Here is a 21,222-nt window from a genome sequence, read left to right as displayed (position 1 = left end):
ACGCACTCGTTTTGCCTCAGTCTTTTTTTCTTCCACTTAATGGAACAATAAATCAAAGCACCTGAAAGCGCACCCAAAAACTTTGGTCGCGTTTTCTACCTGTGCCACTCCCATGAGAGAGCATGCTCAGTCGTTTCTCTAGCTCCTGGGCCTCGAGGTTCAGCTTTTCCTCTGAAGTGGTTTGGCTGGCACTGGGATCTGTAAAAAACAAAGGGCTCTATTATAAATAGCAGCCAGCATGATCTCAATCATGAAAAGTCGGGCAGAGAAAAATGAAGTGTAAGTGCTAAGTGTGATGAATCTCGACACTGTCAATGAGATATGGGATCAAATGTGACGCAGCTGAGCCGCGGCGGTGACACGGGCACAGCTGCGAAAACACATCCAGCTACTCTAAAGACATGAGAGGGGACACTCTAAACTGCAACGGTCTCACTCAACTGTCTGTGAACGAGCAAACAGTGTCAGCCACAAGGTGTAAGTGAAAAGGAGTAAACAACTTTGTGGACGTGTGCTATTATTTGATCTCTGAGTGTAGCGTGCTGTTGGACAGGCAGAGAAAAGGGTCACACAGGGGAACACCTAGCAGTATTTGTGCAACACCGAGGGGTGTATTAATAGTGCTGCCACGTGGCTCTGCTGGTACGCGTTCTGCTGCTGTGGGCCGTGCATGAATCTAATGTGCCTTGGACCATCAAGGTCAGTTCTAACATTGGGCTGATATATTTTTTTATATCCATCTAAATCCTGCATCAGTAAAGTGGTAAATATACCATAAGTCTGAAATCCCAGGTGATGAGTACTGACCTCCAGTGTACAGGAGTGTCTAAAAAGGTGTTTGAAAAAGGTCACACTGGGAAAAAATTAAAAAAATATGTTTTTTTCCCCACATGTTGACCACACACTCCTTTAATGGTGTCGCTTGAGAAAGCAGGCTTCCTCATATACATATATTTACATTTATACATATAGGCTGAGGTTCCTCCATTATTTTTCCTTTAAGTATTTTGTAGATTTTTGTGGAGTTTTCCTGTTTCTGACTGAACTCCATGCTTACATTACTGGACTACAACATGCATGAGTCAAAGTTAGGCCCTTGATGTAACGCCTTAGATCATCCTCTGCCTGAAACAAGCAGTTATAGCCTCTCCCTTTAAGCCAACTTTCTTCTGATTGCCTGCCACTCAGAAACAGGAGGTCTGGACAGCAGGTGGGTGGAGTTTCTGTGCTCATACAACCATACAGTATTAGAGACATCCTCTGACATCACAGTGTTTAGAGCAGTCTGAAGCCTGAGCTTTTGACTCACAGAGATTACTGGTACATACACTAACCTCATTACTTGAAATTCTGGCCATGTTTAATATGAGCATCCCCTATTGTGACAGTATAACATAATACTGAAGCAATACTGTAGAAACTGCAAAAATCCCAGGAGCTACATCTTAGACTCTACAGGCCTCAGTTAGTATGTTAAATGTCAAAGTTCATAACAGTACATTTAGAAAAGGACTCAACAAGTGTGATGTGTTTGGAAGGATTGCAGGAAATGGCAGCGAGGTTTGGTTTGCAAAGCTCTATGTGAACAAGACTTCTGGAACAATTTCTTTTGCACAGATGAGACCAAAGTGGAGATGTTTGGCTGTGCACGTCTGCCAAAAGCCAAACAGAGCACATCAGCACAAACACCTCATACCAGCTGTCAATGACAGTGGTGTAGGGGTGATGATTTGGGCTTGTTTTGCAGGATCAGGATCTTGGCACCATGAACTCCTCTGTGTAGCAAAGTTTTCTAGAGCCCATCTGTCCAAGAGCTCAAGCCTGGCTGAAAATGAATCATGCAACAGGACAATGATCCCAAGCACAGCAGCAAATCTACAACAGAATGTCTGAAAAGGAAAAGAATTTGTTTGTCCAGACCTTAACCCGACTGAAATGCTGTGGTAGGACGGACCTCAAGACAGCTGTGCATAAACAAATGCCTGCAAACTGAAAAAGAGTCTGCCTAACCATAACAACGTGCGAGACTGATAAAGACACACAGAAAATGATCACTTTAAGTTAATGCTGTAAAGTTTTTGCTACTGAATCAGCTGCACTTAGCATTTCATAGTGTAAAATGAGGAGTTTGTATTTTTATCACTTTATTCTCAAATATAAGTTGTTGATTCAGTTCAGGCATAGTTTTGCTTTTTGGTGTGCTAAATTTAAACTAAGTGAAAATCATTTGCTCTTCTAACAAGCACTAAGCCAGCCTCAGGTGATGCTTGCTTGACTGACAGGTATCCAATCTATCAAGGTCAGCAATATTTTTGAGGTTTGCACAGCCCGGCTGAGCTCTGTTCAGGCCTTCAGGGTTACTCCCCTTTGGCCACATTTGGATTTTATGGCTCCAGAAGTTGGCAAAGATGGCAGTGAGCTGTAAACAGGCTTCATAAATGTCCTCACTACATTTTTCTAATGTCTGCGGTTGTGGAATAAAGAATCTACATGAAATAAATCTACAGTGATAAGTACAAATGATCAAATGTCAATCTTAGTTTAGCCCTATATGAAGGCCAATCTAACCAGCCATCAGCGTTTTACATAATCTTTCATCAATTGAGGTGTTTTTTTCTTGTCTGACAGCTTAAAATGCATGTAGGTTACATTTCCAGCTGCTTTTTATGTTTCATCTTTACAGACAAACGTACTTATGACCAAATGCAAAAAGGAGCACTGCGGGAACAGTTTGTATGCAGGGAACTAAACACAAAGCAGGAAAACTAGAGGTGGACACACTGGAGCATCCAAGGGCGAGAGACAGATAAATAAGCCAAGAACATTAACTGTAATTAATCAAAATAGAGATTTAATCATGCAATACAGACAGACGCGGACATGGACTGTGAGGTGAAAGGTAAGTGAGAACGAGAGACGCGGTTAAGGACTGCAAAGGGGGAGAAGACAAAGTGAAAGATGAGGAAAAAGGGGAGGGGAGAGCCAAGAGCACTGTGACCAAGAATGATGGGGGGGAGGCAGCAGTGGAATGCTGTGGATGAGGTTACACACATGCCCGAAGCGATTAGGAGGCTTTGGCTGCTCTGCTACCATGACTTTGACCCCCCACCCCCACCCCAACCCACATCCTCCCTACTATTTATTCTACTATGCATCACAATAATAGGAATATGAGCTCAACATGCGATTGGGCGGCAAGATGTGTGAAAACCAAAATATCCACAAGGCCCTGCAGCTACTCTCTCAACATTTCCTGTTAAGTTGGAGGCTGGGTGAGAAGTGTTTTGTTTTTTTTGTAACTGCTAGAGTGGAAAATCAAAAGTGTTGCAGGAAACAGCGGGGAACCAAATAATGTTTAACCACTTCAGTAACACGTCATCTAACATTTGAAAGTGTTTAAAAGAAGTGACCAAATATGGGGAAATGTAAAATACAAAATATATCCAAGAATGGCTACAGCTTTTTCTGTTTTGTATCTAATGTTTGAGCAAATATAACATGGATCATGACGCTGTACCAAATTACAACTTATATTTTATTTTTCATCTTACTGGACCTGGTGTGCATGTTTATTGAGATAATATTACACAGCCATTCCCAACGTGAAGAATGTTTCAGCCCACTTAAAACCCAGAAAATTCCCATGAGGCCCACCCAGTCTTAAATCTTCACTCTAATCAAAATTCAAGAAAAAGCAGTAAATGTAGATCAAAGTAATGAGTTTGTATCACAAGTGAATCTCCTCCTATTACCAGTTTTTGTTTACATAAATATGTATATAAATATGTAACTGTAACAGGCCTGTGACAGACTGTACCCCACCTCTCGCCCTATGACAGCTGGGATAGGCTTGTGCCCCCTCGCGAGCCTGATAACAGGAGGAGACTGGATGGATGGAACTGTAACCATGAGTAATTTCAAACTAAGTTTCTGTTCTTGCTGCAAACCACCTCTAGTACCTTTGTGGGCACCAGGAGGCCCTGGGCCACACTTTGGACAAACAAATAATATACACTGCTGTACAGTAACTGTACCAAAGACAAGAGATCTGTGCTTCATTTTGTACAGTCAGTCAAAATGTGTTAGCAGGTATTGGTGTTTATATGATACACACATGCAATTCATGGATGCCCTTTCTACAACAAGCTAGCAAGCATTAGCACATAACCCTCCCACTCAAAAATGATCACTCCTCAACAGAGATGGGCAGTAACGCGTAATCCGATTACTTTTTTCAAGTAACTAATAAAGTAAGGGATTACTATTGCAAAAAAGTAATTAGATTACTGTTACTTTCCCATAAGCACTCTGCGTTTCTGCGTTACTGTGTTACTAAACCGTGATTTTGTTTGTGAGAGTGTCTCATGACAACAACGTACGAGCGTGCGACATTCGTGGTAGCAACAGACGTGTTTAGATCAACAGTGGATAATATGGAGTGCAGGAGAGAGTACGACCAAGCAGCGTTTAAAGCTCAGAAGTACTGACATTACTTTGAGTTTGATTTCGTAAAAAGTGACAAAAACATTAGCGTCTGCTGTTCACTCTGCATGGGAAGAAAACTTCTTTCTACAGCGAAAAATTAAACTTCAAATCTGAGCAAGCGCCGAGCACGCTGCCATGGGAATGTGAAATTCACAGAGAAACCCCCGGATCCCCCCACTGACATGACCGCTGCAGTACTGGGCAAACCTTCACGGGCCCCACTCCTGCTAAACAGGTGAAAATAGATTTAAGGGCGACAGGACTTAGTGCTGCTGAATCTATGATTTTATTTATTTGCATCTATTTGAAAGAGTGAGTGTAGACAAAAAAATATTTTATTTTATATGCTGGAATATGCAGAAAATAGGTTTAAATGTTAAACAAATTTCTTCAAGTCAAAGACTGTTGCACATAATTTAATTCTTGCTTGATTCAATGTGCATAATGTTAAAAGATTAAAAGTAATAAAACAAGTTTTCTAAAGAGATTTTTCCATTTGATTCAATTTTATATGATGGATTATGCAGAAAAAATAAAATTGGGCTGAAAGGTCTATTGCTTTATAACATATAAAAGGTTGTGTATCATGTTTTTTAAAAGTAATAAAGTAACTAATTACTTTTGAAAATAAGTCATCAGTAAAGTAATGGGATTACTTTCTTGGAGAAGTAATCAGTAATTAGTAATTACTATTTTCAAGTAACTTGACCAACACTGCTCCTCACACCATAAAATCAAAACATTTCTGGCTATAACACCAAACTCAAACTTAAAAATTCATTTCTTCTGTTTCTCTTTGTCATATTTCTGATAAATAATGTATCGATTCTTCAGTCTTCAGAGTTACTGGTTAGTATCTTAAAAAAGTAGAACATAATACTCTAACACTGGCACCTTAAAATTACCTCAATTGCCTGATTTCTGATTAAGAAATTATTCACAGTATTCACAGGGCACGGTACTTTTTTCAATTCACATTTTTGATGAATTCCTTTCATCTACTTTCACTACTGTATTTTAAATAAATAGTGATATTATATCACAAAAGGCAGACCTGCCATTAGTGAAGACAACTGACACGTGTCAGATTTTCACAGCAGATTGCAAAGGAACAGAAGAACCTTGTTTACCATTTACACTTTGGTGCTTGACATCTTCCACAAACTGAAACCTGACAGCAATCTGGAACTAGATCCATCCTCTAACGTGCCCACCAGTAGCACTTCACCCTGGACTATACATAGAATACAATTGAATTTGTTACCTAATCAGAGTGAGTACAATAGTCATCCTCCTACTGAAGTTTAAGGTGACCTAAAGCTTTACATTCATCACTTAAGTCAGGGGTTAGGACGTTTGACTAAAATGATAAATTGGTTCATGGGGATTTATGTAATTGCATTTACAAAAAAAAAAATAAAAACAGCTGCCAGACATAATTTAGGCAGATCAAAGCGTATCCATCATCAAAGAAATCCTCTGGCTTTATTCTGCCAAAAATGGGTGGATTTCAGGAAGCTAGAGCATGTCAGCCATGATGAATCTCTATAAGCAACACAAGCAGAGTTAGCTAAAATTATAACGGTAAATGTTGACTTTAGTATTTATACTTAGAAGTCCACTTCTTTTCTTTAAGGCAGGAATTCTCAGAAGTCACTCCCCCCAGCCTCGTTCGCTAAAAGGCTAAAAGTTAAATGTTATTGAAATAAGTCAGCGAGTCGCTTGCTTTCCCCAAGAACCACAGCTTTAAAACAATTACTCCTCCATCTTAACATTCTCCCTCCGTATAACTTCTCCGTCCTTTTTCAGCCAAGCAATATGAAACACCTCTGATACTGACCTGGCAAAATGGGCCGCAGTCCAAAAGGGCCTCGGGTGGGGGAGATGCCTCTGACGATGCAGTCGAATAGAAAGCTGATCTGCTCGCTCTCAGCAGATGCGAGCAGAAAAACACCAGCCCCTGAAAATAGACTTCATTAGTTTTAAGCTAATTTATGGAAGTATATTTTACAGTAAATAATGAACAAGAAAGATCGTGCAACATTGGTGATGCCAATATAATTACAAGGTCAGGCTGTTTCTTGCTATAAATCAGTAAAATGAGGCAAATTTTCCAATTTTAGAAAAAACATTTCTACTTTTCAACTACCATCAAAATGTCCTAAACTGAGAAATATTTGGTTACTATTTAAAATTAAAAACTATTTCTCTTTTACTTTTAAACAAGGACAGTCATTCTAACAGCTTCATAATGGTTACTTAGGCAAAGTGCTTTGAGGTAAGTGCTAACATCAACACGCTAACATGCGCTCAATGTCATAAGCTGATGTTTTTGACCCTTTCTGTTTTCATAGCTTACTATATGAGCAAATTAATATTACAGCAACACAATTTTCACCCGGGACCAGTGAGAACAGCTTTAATTCTGATGTAAAAAAAAAAAAAATGGCAGCCATAATCTTTACGTAAGTGGGACATAAAGTTTTTACTCCAAGCCACGACTTTCCTCGATGGTTCTACAAGGAAAGTCAACAGCTCGCCAAAATCATGGACCACTCAGATATTTTACAAAACACAGCTGCTAATAATAACAACAATTAATCAAAGACCATCTGTCAATTTTTTTTTTATTGAAATCAAATGATTTATTTTTCATATCAATATAAAAATAATTTCATGAAGAAAATACCGCCTAAAAGTAGAAGAGAATTTGTTACAATAGATACATATAGATGTAGATAGATATAGAGATATATAGAGAGATACAGATGGATAGGGATAGATAAAGATAGAGAGAGAGAGACAGAGATATAGAGATAGAGATAGAGATATATACAGATGGATATACAGATAGACAGAGATATAGATAGATAGGGATAGATAAAGACAGATCATTTATAGTGTGTAGTGTGTGTAAACGAGCACTACATGAACCTTTTCAGGAAGTAACCGAGGTATGATGATGATGATGATGCGTTTCACAAGTCAAAGCTGTAGTTATAAAGTATTACATAATAAAAAAGTTCCTTCTTTATGGCTCCCAGTTTGTCTATTTCAACAATTTAAAGTCTAATAAAGGAGGATTTAATATAAGGGAGAGGTCAGAGGGGTCACGTTCTCCTGAGGTCTCTTGACCTCCCTCTGACAGCACAACGGCCTGCGCATTACAAAGTGTTGTTGTGTCATTCTGCAGCTGAAGCCACCCATGTCAAAGCTGCCCTTACACTGCTGTGGCTGTGAGCAGGGGTCAAAGGTCAGCACCAAAGTCTGCTCAAGTGTTTTAACCTGTTCAAACTAAAGATTTATTGCCTCCTTTGTGCTTTTACGATGGAGCTGATTAAGGGGTGTCTCACCTCATACACGTTCATCTTGCAACGTTACAAATTTATATACATGTTGCTTTTCATAGGTGACTGCATTTTAGTTACACTAATAAATGCACGATTACCCAAAAAATAAAAAATCCAAAAACAAAAACAAACATTCAAAACAAAACAAAGAACAGGTGGCAAAGCTTGTTAGTTCACATTAATCTCTGCAGGAATGAAAACAACTCAAATGGACCCTTCTGGTCTCTGCTCCAAGAGGTGATAAAAAACACAGCATCCATACAAAGCTTATAAAATCCAACTTTGTTAAGTGGGAAGTGTAAATGAGCAAGCGCCGACAGCCAAGGTTGGCTTTTTTATTTCGAAAGCAGCAGAGTCATCCAAACGGCTCAACATGAAAGTCTAGCAAACTTTAATTACTTTAATGTGAAATTCAGATTTCCTTCACTACCATGTTCGCAACCTTCATAAACGCATGTAAACATTATCCAGTTTAACTATTCCAGGACGATAAAATTCAGGAACAAACAAAGCAAGTAAATAAAGTAACAAAACTATAAGAGCACTAATTACTGAGAGGTCATTTTGACTGCGTTTAGAGAAAATCGTTTTTCTGAACACTTTGGTACAGCAAAGTTACAAAATAATTATTATACTGACGACTTGTTACTGCTGGCTGCTTACACACCCAGAAGACGGGGTTAAAAACGAGCAATTATGTGCAGTCGTATGTTTTGGACATTATATATATTTATGAACTATAATACTTTCTACTTTATCTAGCAACTAAACTGAAACCAAAGTGTGATTTTGGTTGATAATTTCTTTGTTGTAACAATGCTTCTTGGAAATAAATCTTATACAGCTGGAAAGCCTGATTATTTCCCCTTAAATGGTGTAAGGAAAATGCATTTATTATTATATAATTTTAAGTATAAATCTAATTGCTAGTTAAAGTTTTAGAATTCAGTTCTCTCATGTACCTCTTTGAGTGATCCTGTGTTATTCTGTGATTTAATAAAGTATCATATCCAACAGATTTCTCATCTTGATTAATTGTCCATTATTTTCCATCTGTCACTTTAGCGCTAAGCATTTCGCACGCACACCTACACATTATTTAAATGACCATTCGCCCGTGGTGCGGACAAAAGGCAGGACAAATGCAGCTTGCAGTTCTACAGCTGCTCTAACCAAAAGTGAGACACCCAGCACAGTTAAATCACTTCTCGCCGTGCTGTGGATAAACTGTGCCGAGGGATTACATGTCACAGGAATGCTCGGCGTTCACCGCACACAAACACTGAGATGCAGGCTTTTTTTCCCCCTTTTCTGTACAATGTTTAACCTTATTTATGATAAGCTAGGGTAGACTACTGAAGGCTTATTGGTTCTTAAATTAAAACAAAAAAAAGTGTCATGTTTCCAGGAGGGTCATCATGTATCTTTAATGCTCCAATGTCTCTGTCTGTCCCCTCCAGGTGTTCACATACGGTCCTCTTCACTTTAATAGTTTCACATCTGTTGAATTTTTCAAACTTTATCTTATCACAGGGACCCACGCGGCCCGACGTGTTCAAACAGACCTTAAGGAAAACTCTGACAGCTTCTCCAGAGTGATGCATGCTGCTGAGTTTGGGGCACAGCAGGGGTGATTATGCACAGACTGAATCGTTTCCTTTCTTGTTGTTCTGAACAGATGTTTTTCTAATGCTTCATCTGCCGAGTCAATAAAACGCAACGAACAAACAAGAACGACTGAAACATAGTTTGCTAACTGTCACGCTGTGTGCTCTCCATTACACTTCTAAGCAATTCAAAGCAGCCACAGCAAGCCCACTCTTTGAATTTTGACTGATATCACACATGATCGAAAGTGTGTGGACAGGAAAAAAGGCACAGAGCAAAAATCAAAGCTCAGAAATCAGATTAATGAAGCAGTAAAGGCCACCGGAACACTTCTGAAAGAGCGCCATGACATGGTTTTTAAAAAAATGAGTCGAGTCGAGTTGAAGCTTTTGAATGTGAGTCATTCAGAGAGTACTTCGGTTACCTGGGGTCTTTGGTATTACATGTCTGTGGAAGCACGAGCAATCAAAAGCAGGATTTCAACAATCTTGCATCTCAAAGGAAAAAGCAAGTACATGAAGAACATCTGAGCAAAGTACAAAATATTACACACGAGTCACAGCCGTCTTCATTCTTGTGATCACTGCGTTGTAATCATACACTGTAGTATTCAGAGCCCGACCTAAACATAGGCTATACAATATTATTAGCCGATGTGGCCTTATTGGAGTGTATGCCACTGGATATGAATTTTAGACGACATGGAAAAACTTACAACCTCTGGCAAAAAACATGAAGTCGTCACACTTGGAAGATGTTCACTGAACTCTTTTACTTTGCAGCAATAAACAAACCACAGATGTGATAAAGTGTTGTTGTTTTTTCCTTTTGTTGTTTACTATCTGAACAACTCTGACTTCATGAAACAAACTTCAAACTAATTAAATAATTTTATGTAATGGCACATTTTTTCCAGACATTGTAAATTTTGTGTTTGGGTTAAGATTTAGACTGTGTGCTGACCATGTCAACGAGTCTGTCTGCATTTCCTTTCTTCTGTGACAAGATGCATCGACATCATCGTGATGTTGAAAACTAATCCTAATCATAACCAAAACCACGCCCTCAGTGCAATAAGAAAAGCGTAAAGCAGTCTACACCTGTGCATTTACTGTTGAGGTAATGACTTTCATCTCTCCTGCTCCATTTTTGCTTGATTTCTCAAGGCCTTCATCTTTTTTATGGCACCAAATAAAAGTCGCTGCATCATCCCCCTTTGGCAAATGCAGATTCATCACTGAACGGGACTCTTAGCAAATCATCCACAGTGCACAATTGTGTTCGCGCACTCTAACCTTGTTTTCTTCCCATTAGGCGTTAATGCTGGCGATCCCATTTTTTACAGTTTTATCACAAAACCACTGATTCTTCTTTCTGCCTATTTATGGGTTTTTTTGAGCATTTTCAATTTTCTTCTGACTCTTTGACATCTTCCATCTACCCTTAAGTTTTCCTTTTTTACTCTTAACACTTTGCACTTTTCTTAGACACAGCTGACTGGGGAAAAACAAGGAGTTGTATAATCCTTTTGACTGACAGCTCTCTTCTTGGAGATCAGCCAGGTATAACAGCTTGCTGAGGTCTGCAAACACTCTTTTAAATGCTGACTATTTTTAATATTAAAAAGTGTCTGTTTTACACATCCAAATCACAAAGTGATTCCATATTTTCCCTCCTCTGTGCTTAATCTGGGAAAAACAGATCAATAATTAAATTAACTTGTTTGAGGCATGTTTCATGAAGCCAGAATGTTCGGCTTTTAAACAAAAGTGCATTTGCGTCACATCTGTGGTGGTTTGTTTATTTGGTACAAAGTCAAAGAGTTGAATGAACATCCTCCAAGTGGGGTGATTACATAATGCTTCAAAGAAGGGGGTCATTTAAAAAAAGAAGAACCACAAGGCCAAAATACATGTATGACATGTCATCTCTAAGGTGACATGTTCAAGTTTCTGAAAATATGCTCTTCTAGCATGTGACTAAAACATCCATCCATCCATTCTCTTCCACTTATCCTTTTCAGGGTTGCAGGGTTGTGGGGGGCTATCCTTGCTGTCTTAGGGCAAAAGGCAGGTACAGCCCTGCGACAGGTCGCCAGTCTGTCACAGGGCTTGACTAAAACATAATAAAGTCAAACCTAATTTCACTCAATAAAACTGCAATTTTAAGAACAAAACCCTTTTAAAAACTTTAAATCAACAGACTAAATGGACAGACTCAAAGGTAAGGAGCTGCCTGTGTATCATATGTACGACACGGAGCATAATGAGAACAACAGACATCTTAGAACATGTCATCCTATAGTTTGTCCAGCAGAGCAACTCCAACTCAGTTTCTTACCATTTTCACAGCTGAGCAGTGTTTTCTTTATGGTAAGCTGATACCTAGCATGTGAAATACATTGCTGTCACATCGTTACTCCAGATGCTTTTTACTGTGTAGTGTTAAAATGGGTTATGTGGCAAAAAAACAAAACAAAAGGTTGTGGGGTTTGGAAACAATCTAAATCCAATTTCCTCTCAGACGGAACCAAACACGCGTGATCAGATGATTGTGTACGTATCTTGTTACGTCACTATAAAGCCAGACGCTTCGACAAAACTCAAAATATCTGCATCGTATTGTCGCTCTGATTATACTCTGGAAATTTTGATCAGAAGTAACGATTCACATCTGCTCATCCGCTCCTTTAATGCTCCTATGAGCACAGTTTGGAAAAGCAAAGTGTGGACAGCTCTGTGATTTACTTAATGACACAACTGTGTGATTCATAGCTTTCGATCACGTGCTCAGCGTGAAGTCCTGGAGGGTGAAGCACCGTTCCAAGAAACTGGATACTCCATACAAATGCAGCACAAGCCTTTCAATATATCATCTGTTTTAATCCATGAACATTCAAAGCACCCTGCAAAAAATTGAAAAAAAAAAAAAATAACAAACTGACAGTTTTGGGTGGTTGAGATCCACACAGATGATCTGCTGGAGCACTTTAACTAGTAAAAAACAGAAAAGATCCGCCACTGAAGCATTTTAGCAATGTTTTTACACACATCCCTTCTACTGCCGTCAAGATTAAAGTGCATAACAAGAACGCCAGTGCTAAATGTGCTAAATATATAACGTTCTGTGTAATGCTGGGCCAAACTGGCCAGTAACGCTCCCATTGGGGACAAAAAGGGGCAAACAATTTGTTAAAGCAATAGTGGCTGCTTTTTAGCTAATGATATCTAATAGCTAATATTGATTCATCAGTAATGAACCAGACAACAATATTTCTGGTAGGTTATATGGACAAATCAAAACATATTTCCAGTGTCAGTTTAGAGCCACTGAGCCAGGATGTTAAATTCATTTTACATCATGTGAAACATACAGCACACTATGATTTTAATTTGGCCAAAATAGAAAAACCTCTCTTTTGTGTCAGTGTAAAGGCTTTTAACTACAAATTTATTACAACTGATCCAAAAACAGGGTGGAATTTTAACAGTAGGACTTGGTGTTTTTTACATGATAATGACAAGCTGCTAATAACATAATGAAAAGAAAGAAATCTGCCAGAATGAATAAATAAATGTGTAAAATTACAGAAAAGGTTCTGGTAGCTCACTGCTCAGACTCTCCTGTAATTACAAAACTGAATTATTTAATTAATTCACAGAAACTTTTCATTTCTATTTTTTTTTGTTTGTTTGTTTTACTGTGGGTCTATTGTAAAGAACTGGGTTTATCTGTTAATTACTTTGGTGTGGTGCCCGTCTTCATCAGTAGGAAAGGCTGTAAAACCTTTGAAAACACAGCTTCCAAAATCTATGTACTCCTTTGTGTTTCCCAGGCCGTTTCTGGCCCCTGGGCCTTATGTTTGACAACGCCTGGTTTAGAGACTGATGGATTGGTGGGATTTGCCATTGGTGGCAGGGTTTGTAGAACTGTTTCATTTGCATTGCTATAGTAACAGTGTTATTATACTTAATGCTTTGCTTGCAGTTTCTGCAATGACATGATGTCATTTGAAAACAGTCACTATAGGATCTTCCTACATTGGGAAATCAGGGAAATCATGGCAAGAATCATCATAGTCAGAAAAACACTTCCTAAATCTAAATATATACTAAAGAAAACCAAAATTCTGTATTCCAATAAAACATCTAAAGAAGAACTCACGCCATCAGCTGCCTGATAAAAGTTTCTATATGAAGCCTTTCAAAAAGGAAGCAGAAAAACAAGGACCAAACAGTCTTTCATGACGATAACAGCACATGTAGTTGTTGAGGGCTCTCTCTTTTTTTGGTTCATGAAACTCCACTGAGCATCTTCCTCAACGTGCCCGCCCGAGGGAGGCCAGATGTACAACCAGAGAGCAAAAAACACACCCAGTGACTGAGCTCAACCCACTAATCCTAATGTTTACAGCGATCTTCTCCATGCAAAGATGCAAATTCAAAGTTCGAGCATCACACAGGAATCCAAATCAGGTCCGTGCATGCTTAACAGATGACCACGGGGTTTTAAAAGCGCTAAACCAAAGTACTAAAAGTCAAATTTGTTTGCAGGACGCAGCAGAGGATACTGTTTGTTGCTCTCTTCATATGCCCACGTTTGATAAATTATTCATCAGCCCAATCGTACGGACAGCAGCATGGTCAACATTAAAAACTGTTGAGTTATTATTTCACTGCAGGATGAGTTTTCATCCAAGAAGTTCTACACTTAAGAACGGAGCCTGAAAGAACACAGCCAAAAAGATTAATTTTCTCTGGACTGCTGGACCAAAATATTATTCCTGCAGACTATTTACTGTTCCTGTCACAGGAAAAAGGTTTTAGGTCCACTCTATTTTGCACAAGGCACATTTGCAAAAGTAAGGGAAGGACAAACTAATCATCAATAACAAAGACTCAAACTTCCTTTCCTCTTCTAGCTGTATTTCCTCAGGCTATAAAGCATATTTTTTTTAGTCAGATTTATTGTACTGAGAAAGAGCTTCTCTTTCACGGGCAGAAAGATAAGCACGAATCACCGCAAATCACAGCCGGTGATTATTTTGTGTTTTTGAGAGGGAGAGAGACACAAACCACAGCACGTATCATGATTTAATGAGCCATTAGCCTCTAATGATGGAACCCGGTTTTACACAGGAGATATTAATGTTATGAAAGGATGGAGATGTTTAACGCAGTCATACTTGAGTCTCTCTGTCTTTTCTTAAAAGCACATTTTCTTTGATATTCACTGTCGGGGTTTAACATTCATGCTCTTTTTCTTCCAATTTTGTTATTTTAACATTGTTACATTTTTGTTTAAGGTCTTTTACTGTTTATGTGTTTCAGATGCCTCACATTACAATCCGTGATTAAATTTTGCATTACATTTTCTTTGTCGCTGTGCAGCCTAATAGCCAATTATCCCCTAAACCCTCTGCCAAGCACAAAATATTATTTTAATAGCCAATTTACATAAACTTAACACACTCAAATGTAGCATAAAACAGACAATAATTAAGCAGCTATAAACTTACAGTAGCCACATCTTGTTCCTCCTTCAAACACAAATCCATTTGGTACAGGTCCATATCTACGCAGGTCTGGAAGGTTCCAGTGGCCAATAATAACAGGAGGGACATCCCGAGCAAGAGCCAACAAATTGTTGCACAAATGGAGAGTTGCAGGCCCGCTCTCCAACTTGGTCCCTGGTAAGACTCCAACACTGAATCTGTGAACTGAGAAACACACAAAAGAGTGAAGACAGACCAAATTCTCAAATTTAACGCATATTTCAATAACTGTAAATGAGTTTTACAGTAAGTAGAAAGAGTGGAAAGAGTAAAGAGGAACACATAAACGAGGTAAACAACCCTGAATACATTTTTTCATAAGCTGCCAAATGACTGCATCTTATTTTGTCACTCTCAAATACCCAAATGTCCGTTCTGGGTGAATATATTTTTGTAAGTAAATCTGAAGCATCAGCTTTCAACTTGCATTGCAGTGAAATATGTGCCATTTAGAAAGCTATGAGTAATTATGTTTGCAAGTACCTTACCTAAATATAGTAGCTTGCTAACATTAGCATCTAGCAGCTAATTAGCAAGAGGGAGCTGGAAAAAAGGTCCTCTGGTATAGTGAAGTGTAGGTATTTTGTAAGAGTTTTAGCCTCACTTTGGTATGAGGCTGAAAAATAAAGCAAACACAGAAACACTGCAATACCTTAAGTGTCCATTGGGGCTGGTCCAAAACAGCCACACAGTCCACCATGTTAAAATATTCAAGTTTAAAGTAGAACTGTTCAGACCAGGTATGTTGCATAAACAGTTTTATTCTGTAGAGATAATTGTTTTTATAAATTGATATACCCTGAATATATTTTTCCATTTCTATTTTCCATTGTTTAAAGTGTGGCCACTTTAAGTGGCAGGCATAGACGGTATAAAACGTAGCTTCTATAACATCATCGACAGGTTTTCTAGAGTCCTGTTTTGAAGGCTAGGGATTAGCATTTTCACGATATCTATCTTGGGATTTTTAAAAAAGCAACAAGCAAACAAACAAACAAACAAAAAAAACAGGTGTGACAAAACATGGAAATGAAAAATTAACTAGGCGATAGCTGTGATTACAACATGGCTTCTGGTACTATAGAAGTCTACGGGAAAATAGCTTTCTGACATGACCTCTTTAAAAGCTTTCTGATGGGTTTATGGGCTCAGTCATTCATTTTGTGTCATAATGAATAAAACATTTAAATTTCATGAAGGTTTTCCATGAAACTGCACACCGATTGGGTAACAAACTATGACTAACATGTTTTTAGCCAATGAGTAAGAGTTTCACAGTCAGATCTGGATGGGGTTTTTTTTTGCAATTATCTAACAAATAACACACACTGTTGTGATGGTTAATTGTACTTAAAAGTCAAGAAGATGGTACTCCTGTTTTTGTGAGTGAAATATCATTTTATTAATCTGTTACTTATGACTAATGAGCACATGTATCCGTATGTACCATTTATGGATGTAGTTTGCTAACCTTGCATTAAATGATAACTTCAGTTTCAAATTCCTTATCAAAATATTTACTTCTGTTAAAAAACAACAACAAAAAAAACAAGATGGCTGGCTAACTGAATCTTCAGTTTGCAAGCTTACAAACAAGGTGCAACATTGGCTGCATCCATCTTTTACATACAGTCAATGGCTGCACTTAATGTCTATAGGGATTTTTTGAGGGCTCTACAACTCTGTCCTAATGAACCATCAAAGAAACCATCAAACAGCCTACTGGGGTTCACTGTGATTAAAGTGAGCAGGATTGCAGAACTAATGAGTAATGGAAAGACAACGGTCAAGTAATTTTGCATACTGACAAAAACAGGAGAAACGCTTCACAAGGGGCAGAAAACACAGTGTCCTCACACGATGATTACTTCTGCATGGATTTGATTTCATTCACAAATAAAAAGGAGAAACAGCTGCAGACAGAATGAAATCAGCAAGCCGAGCACCGAACACAACGGGCTCAGATCTAAAGCCCAGCGCACTCAATCAAAGCCTGTCACAGACATCTGTGTGTTATGAGTCTGAGTCTCGACAATAAGAAAAAGAGGAAAGCCGGCTATAAAATTAGAGCGAATCACAACACTTCACTGGCGTTTCTGCCTTTGACTTTGCTAAATTTCGCACACAGCAAGTGTGGATCTTTCTTAACAACACTAAACCAAAAACTTTGGCGGATTTGAACAAACTTGGCCAGGTGAGATTGATTAATGGAGGCGGCGACGAGGGCATGTTGGCCAGGTGCGGCACATCATCGCTCAGGTTAAAAAGGATTCATGCAGTCTCACATAAGACAACAAAAGCTCTGTGCATGGTGGCCCTCAGCCCAGCGGCTGGCAGGTGACATTTCTGCCAGCTTGGATGCACTCCACTCAGTGGCATTAGGACACACACACACTTATCTAACTCTCAATGCAAGCCTGAACAGACACAAGTGCATCTGTCCAAGCATGCACACGTATACTTTAACACAAAACAAACGACAAACTTGAAGGAACAACTGCAATGCAATTTGTCTTAAGCCTCTTCCACACAATCAGGTCCCCCAGCACCGTCATTAATGACTGATTTAAAATTCAGCTGCCACCTGCTGAACAGTTCGTTGCTATTAATAGCTCCTATTGCTTCATGATGCATGTAACTTATATAACAAGTCCACACAGTAAACAATATGCACACTAAAGAGAGTCAGTGCTTGACGAAATTACATTCTTAAGAGTAATCAGACATGAAAAAACAGCTTTAGAGTTAAAATATCACTTTAGACAACAAACGTAGTATGATAGTAGATAAGAGATATTCATCAAAGACAAAAATCATTTGTTTATCTAGGAAATTGATTCAGAAGCATGTGGATGATTGCACGGGTGTAATTTTGAACAGCTGGATAGGAACATCAAATGTCATCATTTAAATTCCTTGAAAGGTTTTGAGGGGAAAGAAAAAGAAACTCTGGATGTTAAACACAAGTAAAACAAACACACTCATGGTTCTTCTCACCTTCTCCTAGGCTATATCGCAGGCGGGCGTCCCATGCCTGCAGGGCGTCCCTGCTGTCAAAGCCCAGCAAAACAGCCTGATTCAGGCAGAGGATGGTCAGAGTAAAAGCCACACCCTCATACCACTGTCCAGCTTCCAAGCCGCAGATCTCCTCCAAGGTGACGCTCGCCCTCTCCTTGTTGCCGTGAACTTTCTCTGATTTGTCTTTAAAAACCAGCAACACGAGGCAGTCTGCAGGACAGACAATGAGCAGGAGACGAAACAAAGACAGAAGAACACAGTCTGCATTAAAACATTATTAAAATTCGACTCTTTTCTTTTTCTGTTTATTAAAAAAAAAAGTAAAATCAATACTGGAATCCCCAAATGACACTGACCGTTACTAACAGGATGTATTTTGACCCCCAGTAGCTACTGTAGTGTCCTCTGTTTGTTGCCACCTTTGAAACAATCAGTGTCAACTGACAAAACAACACCGTGTGTGTCCGTGTATCATCCCTCTCCTTCACACACACTCGCATAACTGAGGCATGAGCACAGACAGCTGGGATAACATGACATCAAAGATTTGAAGAGGAGCAGCACTCAGCCTCACTCCAACCAGTGGAGCATGTTAAGCTGTGCAGCGCAACATACCCAAGAAACCTTTCTGTGGTAAAACCGAATGCAGTACAAATACAAGTTCATTCTAAATCTACTCACTTTTCCATAAAATATTTGAAAATGTGTGCAAATTTAATGACTACTAGATTTTATTTCCGCAGAGCCGAAGCCTCACAGGTAAGCGTGACCATTCACATTCATGGTACATCTAAAAATACAGCGAGTCTCTGGCTCAGACTTTAGCACATTAGCTTTGAAGATGCGATCAAATAAGAGCCACGGGTTTGAAGCTTGTGTGATGTTGTTTTAGAAATAATCTGAAAGCCTGCTGTTGTACAGCAGAAGCAGTACACGTGGTAAAAATATAAATAATTTATAAATGTAATTGTGTAAAAAGAAAAAGTAAACTGTGCAGAAATGCTAAGAAGAGTGAGTTTACAGCATGGGGAAAAAAGACAATTTTGTGTTTGGCAGTGTGTGGATTAAAAGCACCTTTGGCATCAGTTTTCCCGTTTTTTAAAACACAATCCCACCGTTAAACGTTTGCAAAGAGTCGCTAAAAGGCTTTTAATGAAATTCTTTTAGCTTGTGCTAATGTTTCAGCTCTTTTTCAGAACCATTGTGTAATACAGGTTTTACTAGAGGTGGGCGAATTGATCCAAGAGTCGATATTATCAATATCATCTCTGGTATTGGTGTCAGATTGATACTAGATCAATAATAGGCTCGATACTTTGTTTCTATCCACTAAGTTCAGTACGTAGCCCACTGAACTTTGTTAAATAAATTATTATTATTATTTTGGAAACGTCAATGTATATATGTCAAAAATGCACTATTAAAAATGTCTGAACTATTTGGTGTTGATAGTCACGTCTATTTTATTTATATCCCATAACACATTTAAACAACTGAAGTTCCCCCAAAGTGGCACATTTACATTACAGGAAAAATCGAAGAAAAAAAATGTTTTTCTGCACGAAACTGCACGAAAACCTACTAAATGTGTTTTGCTCTGGTAATTACTTATTGGGAAAAGTTAAAATCAGTGATTTAGTGTTTAGAATTTACAAAGTAACAACAATTCGCCAAATTTCCCCTAGATAAACTGCCTTTATAGGTTTCAAAGTATCGGCAACACTGGCCTCGTATTTACTTGGTATCGGATCTTTAACACAATTTGCATTATCACCACACACATGTCTTTTAATACCAACTATGGTTTGCACACATGTTGATTTTGATTTGTATTGAATTTCTCATGCAAAACTGTGTCACACCGCAGCCCCAGGTTTCAACCTTGCTAGTAAGCATTATTTTAAAAGGTTTTAGGTCTTTTTGTCCCTCCTTGGACGCCATAGCCTCCTGGGTCAAAGCTGTGTATTTGAACACAAACGCAGGCCCTTTGAAGCCGAGGCTTGTTGAGCTTTCATGCAGCAGAAAACACAAGCAGTGCAACACCAGCTCACTGTCCTCCTCCAGCTTGTCGCGGCAGATTTGTGTAGCTGCTGTCAGACTTCATTCTAAACAACAATGTGACAAAATGCTAAAAACAAAATTAGCTAGTTTTTAAGTTTTTTTTTACCTGCTACAGGCGACGGTTTGCGGAACACGAGCCACCTAGTTTTCCACTGTGAAACAAAGAAAAGTTGTGTTTTTTAAAAGCACAGGTCAAAGTGTGCGTAGGAGATATCCGCATATTAAGACAAAGTAAAAGCAACCTTTTTCCCGTCTCTGAGTCTGGCGTATCCCTCCACGACAACAGAATCCGTCATCTTCAGTCATGGTTCCTGACAGCTGCAGAGTCGCTGCCTGAATGAGGGGTCACTTTCAAAATAGCTGCGCTCTCCTCTAGCGGGGCGCAAACTCGCCCCCCAGCAAGGAAGGCACATGGAAAATGGCATGACCAGTGTCTGTCTGTCTGCCTGCCTGTGTGTCTGTCTGCCGGCCATGCTGCTGCTGCCACCTGGGCTGGTATAGTGAGACTCTACCGCGTGTTTAACATGCCACACACCACTCTAACAGTAAAACCGAGCACGTTAATACATCAAACTAGACATATACACTCGCCGGACACTTTATTAGGTACACCTTTTCAACAGCTCGTTAATCAAGCAAGGGCACAGGGCAGCAACCATCTTTAGGATGCAGAGAATAGAATGAAACGGAGGAAATGTACAGTGAGCGTCAGTTCTCAGCGAGATTGCCTTGTTGATGAGATTAGAGGAAGGAAACAGTAACTTGAATAGCATAAAAGAGCATGTTGATCCTTGGAGCAAATGGGCTACAGCAGCAGAAGACCACACTGGGTCAGATAACAACAGGAAACTGAGGCTATAATTGCCATGGGCTCACCAACACTGGACAACAGAAGACTGAAAAAATGGTCCAGCAGGAAAACGTCACCATGTCAATGAGCCGGCTCACTGTACTCGCATGGCCTCCACCGTCACCTGATCTCAATCCAGCAGTGCACCTTTGTGGAATGGGAGATGCATGTGGAGTAAATGTGTAATGCTATCATGTCAGTATGGATCAATATGTGTACTAATCTTCTAATAAAGTGGCCGTTGAATGTAGCACCACCCTTTCCCGTTCATGTGAGGTCAAAACGTTAACGAGTTA

At 39.1% G+C, this 21,222-nt stretch overlaps 1 protein-coding gene across 7 annotated transcripts in view; it reads right to left on the bottom strand.

Annotated features, from left to right (window-relative positions):
* The window catches only part of LOC116310415 (protein Dok-7), a 43,968-nt gene extending 22,890 nt beyond the window's left edge, over window positions 1-21,078 (bottom strand). For all 7 annotated transcript variants that reach the window (XM_039605343.1, XM_039605349.1, XM_039605344.1 and 4 more), the window contains exons 1-6: window positions 20,319-21,078; window positions 20,183-20,228; window positions 17,995-18,225; window positions 14,962-15,162; window positions 6,326-6,445; window positions 100-198 (exon numbers count right to left, since the gene is read on the bottom strand). In XM_039605343.1, coding sequence (XP_039461277.1) covers window positions 100-198; window positions 6,326-6,445; window positions 14,962-15,162; window positions 17,995-18,225; window positions 20,183-20,228; window positions 20,319-20,372 — 751 coding nt within the window. In that variant the 5' untranslated portion in view covers window positions 20,373-21,078. The remainder of the gene's footprint in view (window positions 1-99; window positions 199-6,325; window positions 6,446-14,961; window positions 15,163-17,994; window positions 18,226-20,182; window positions 20,229-20,318) is intronic.
* Between the last annotated feature and the right edge of the window lie 144 nt (window positions 21,079-21,222).

Source organism: Oreochromis aureus, linkage group 3 (assembly GCF_013358895.1).
Source record: "Oreochromis aureus strain Israel breed Guangdong linkage group 3, ZZ_aureus, whole genome shotgun sequence".
NCBI lineage: Eukaryota > Metazoa > Chordata > Actinopteri > Cichliformes > Cichlidae > Oreochromis > Oreochromis aureus.
Note: the sequence above shows the minus strand (reverse complement) of the source record. Positions and strands in the feature narration are given on the sequence as shown.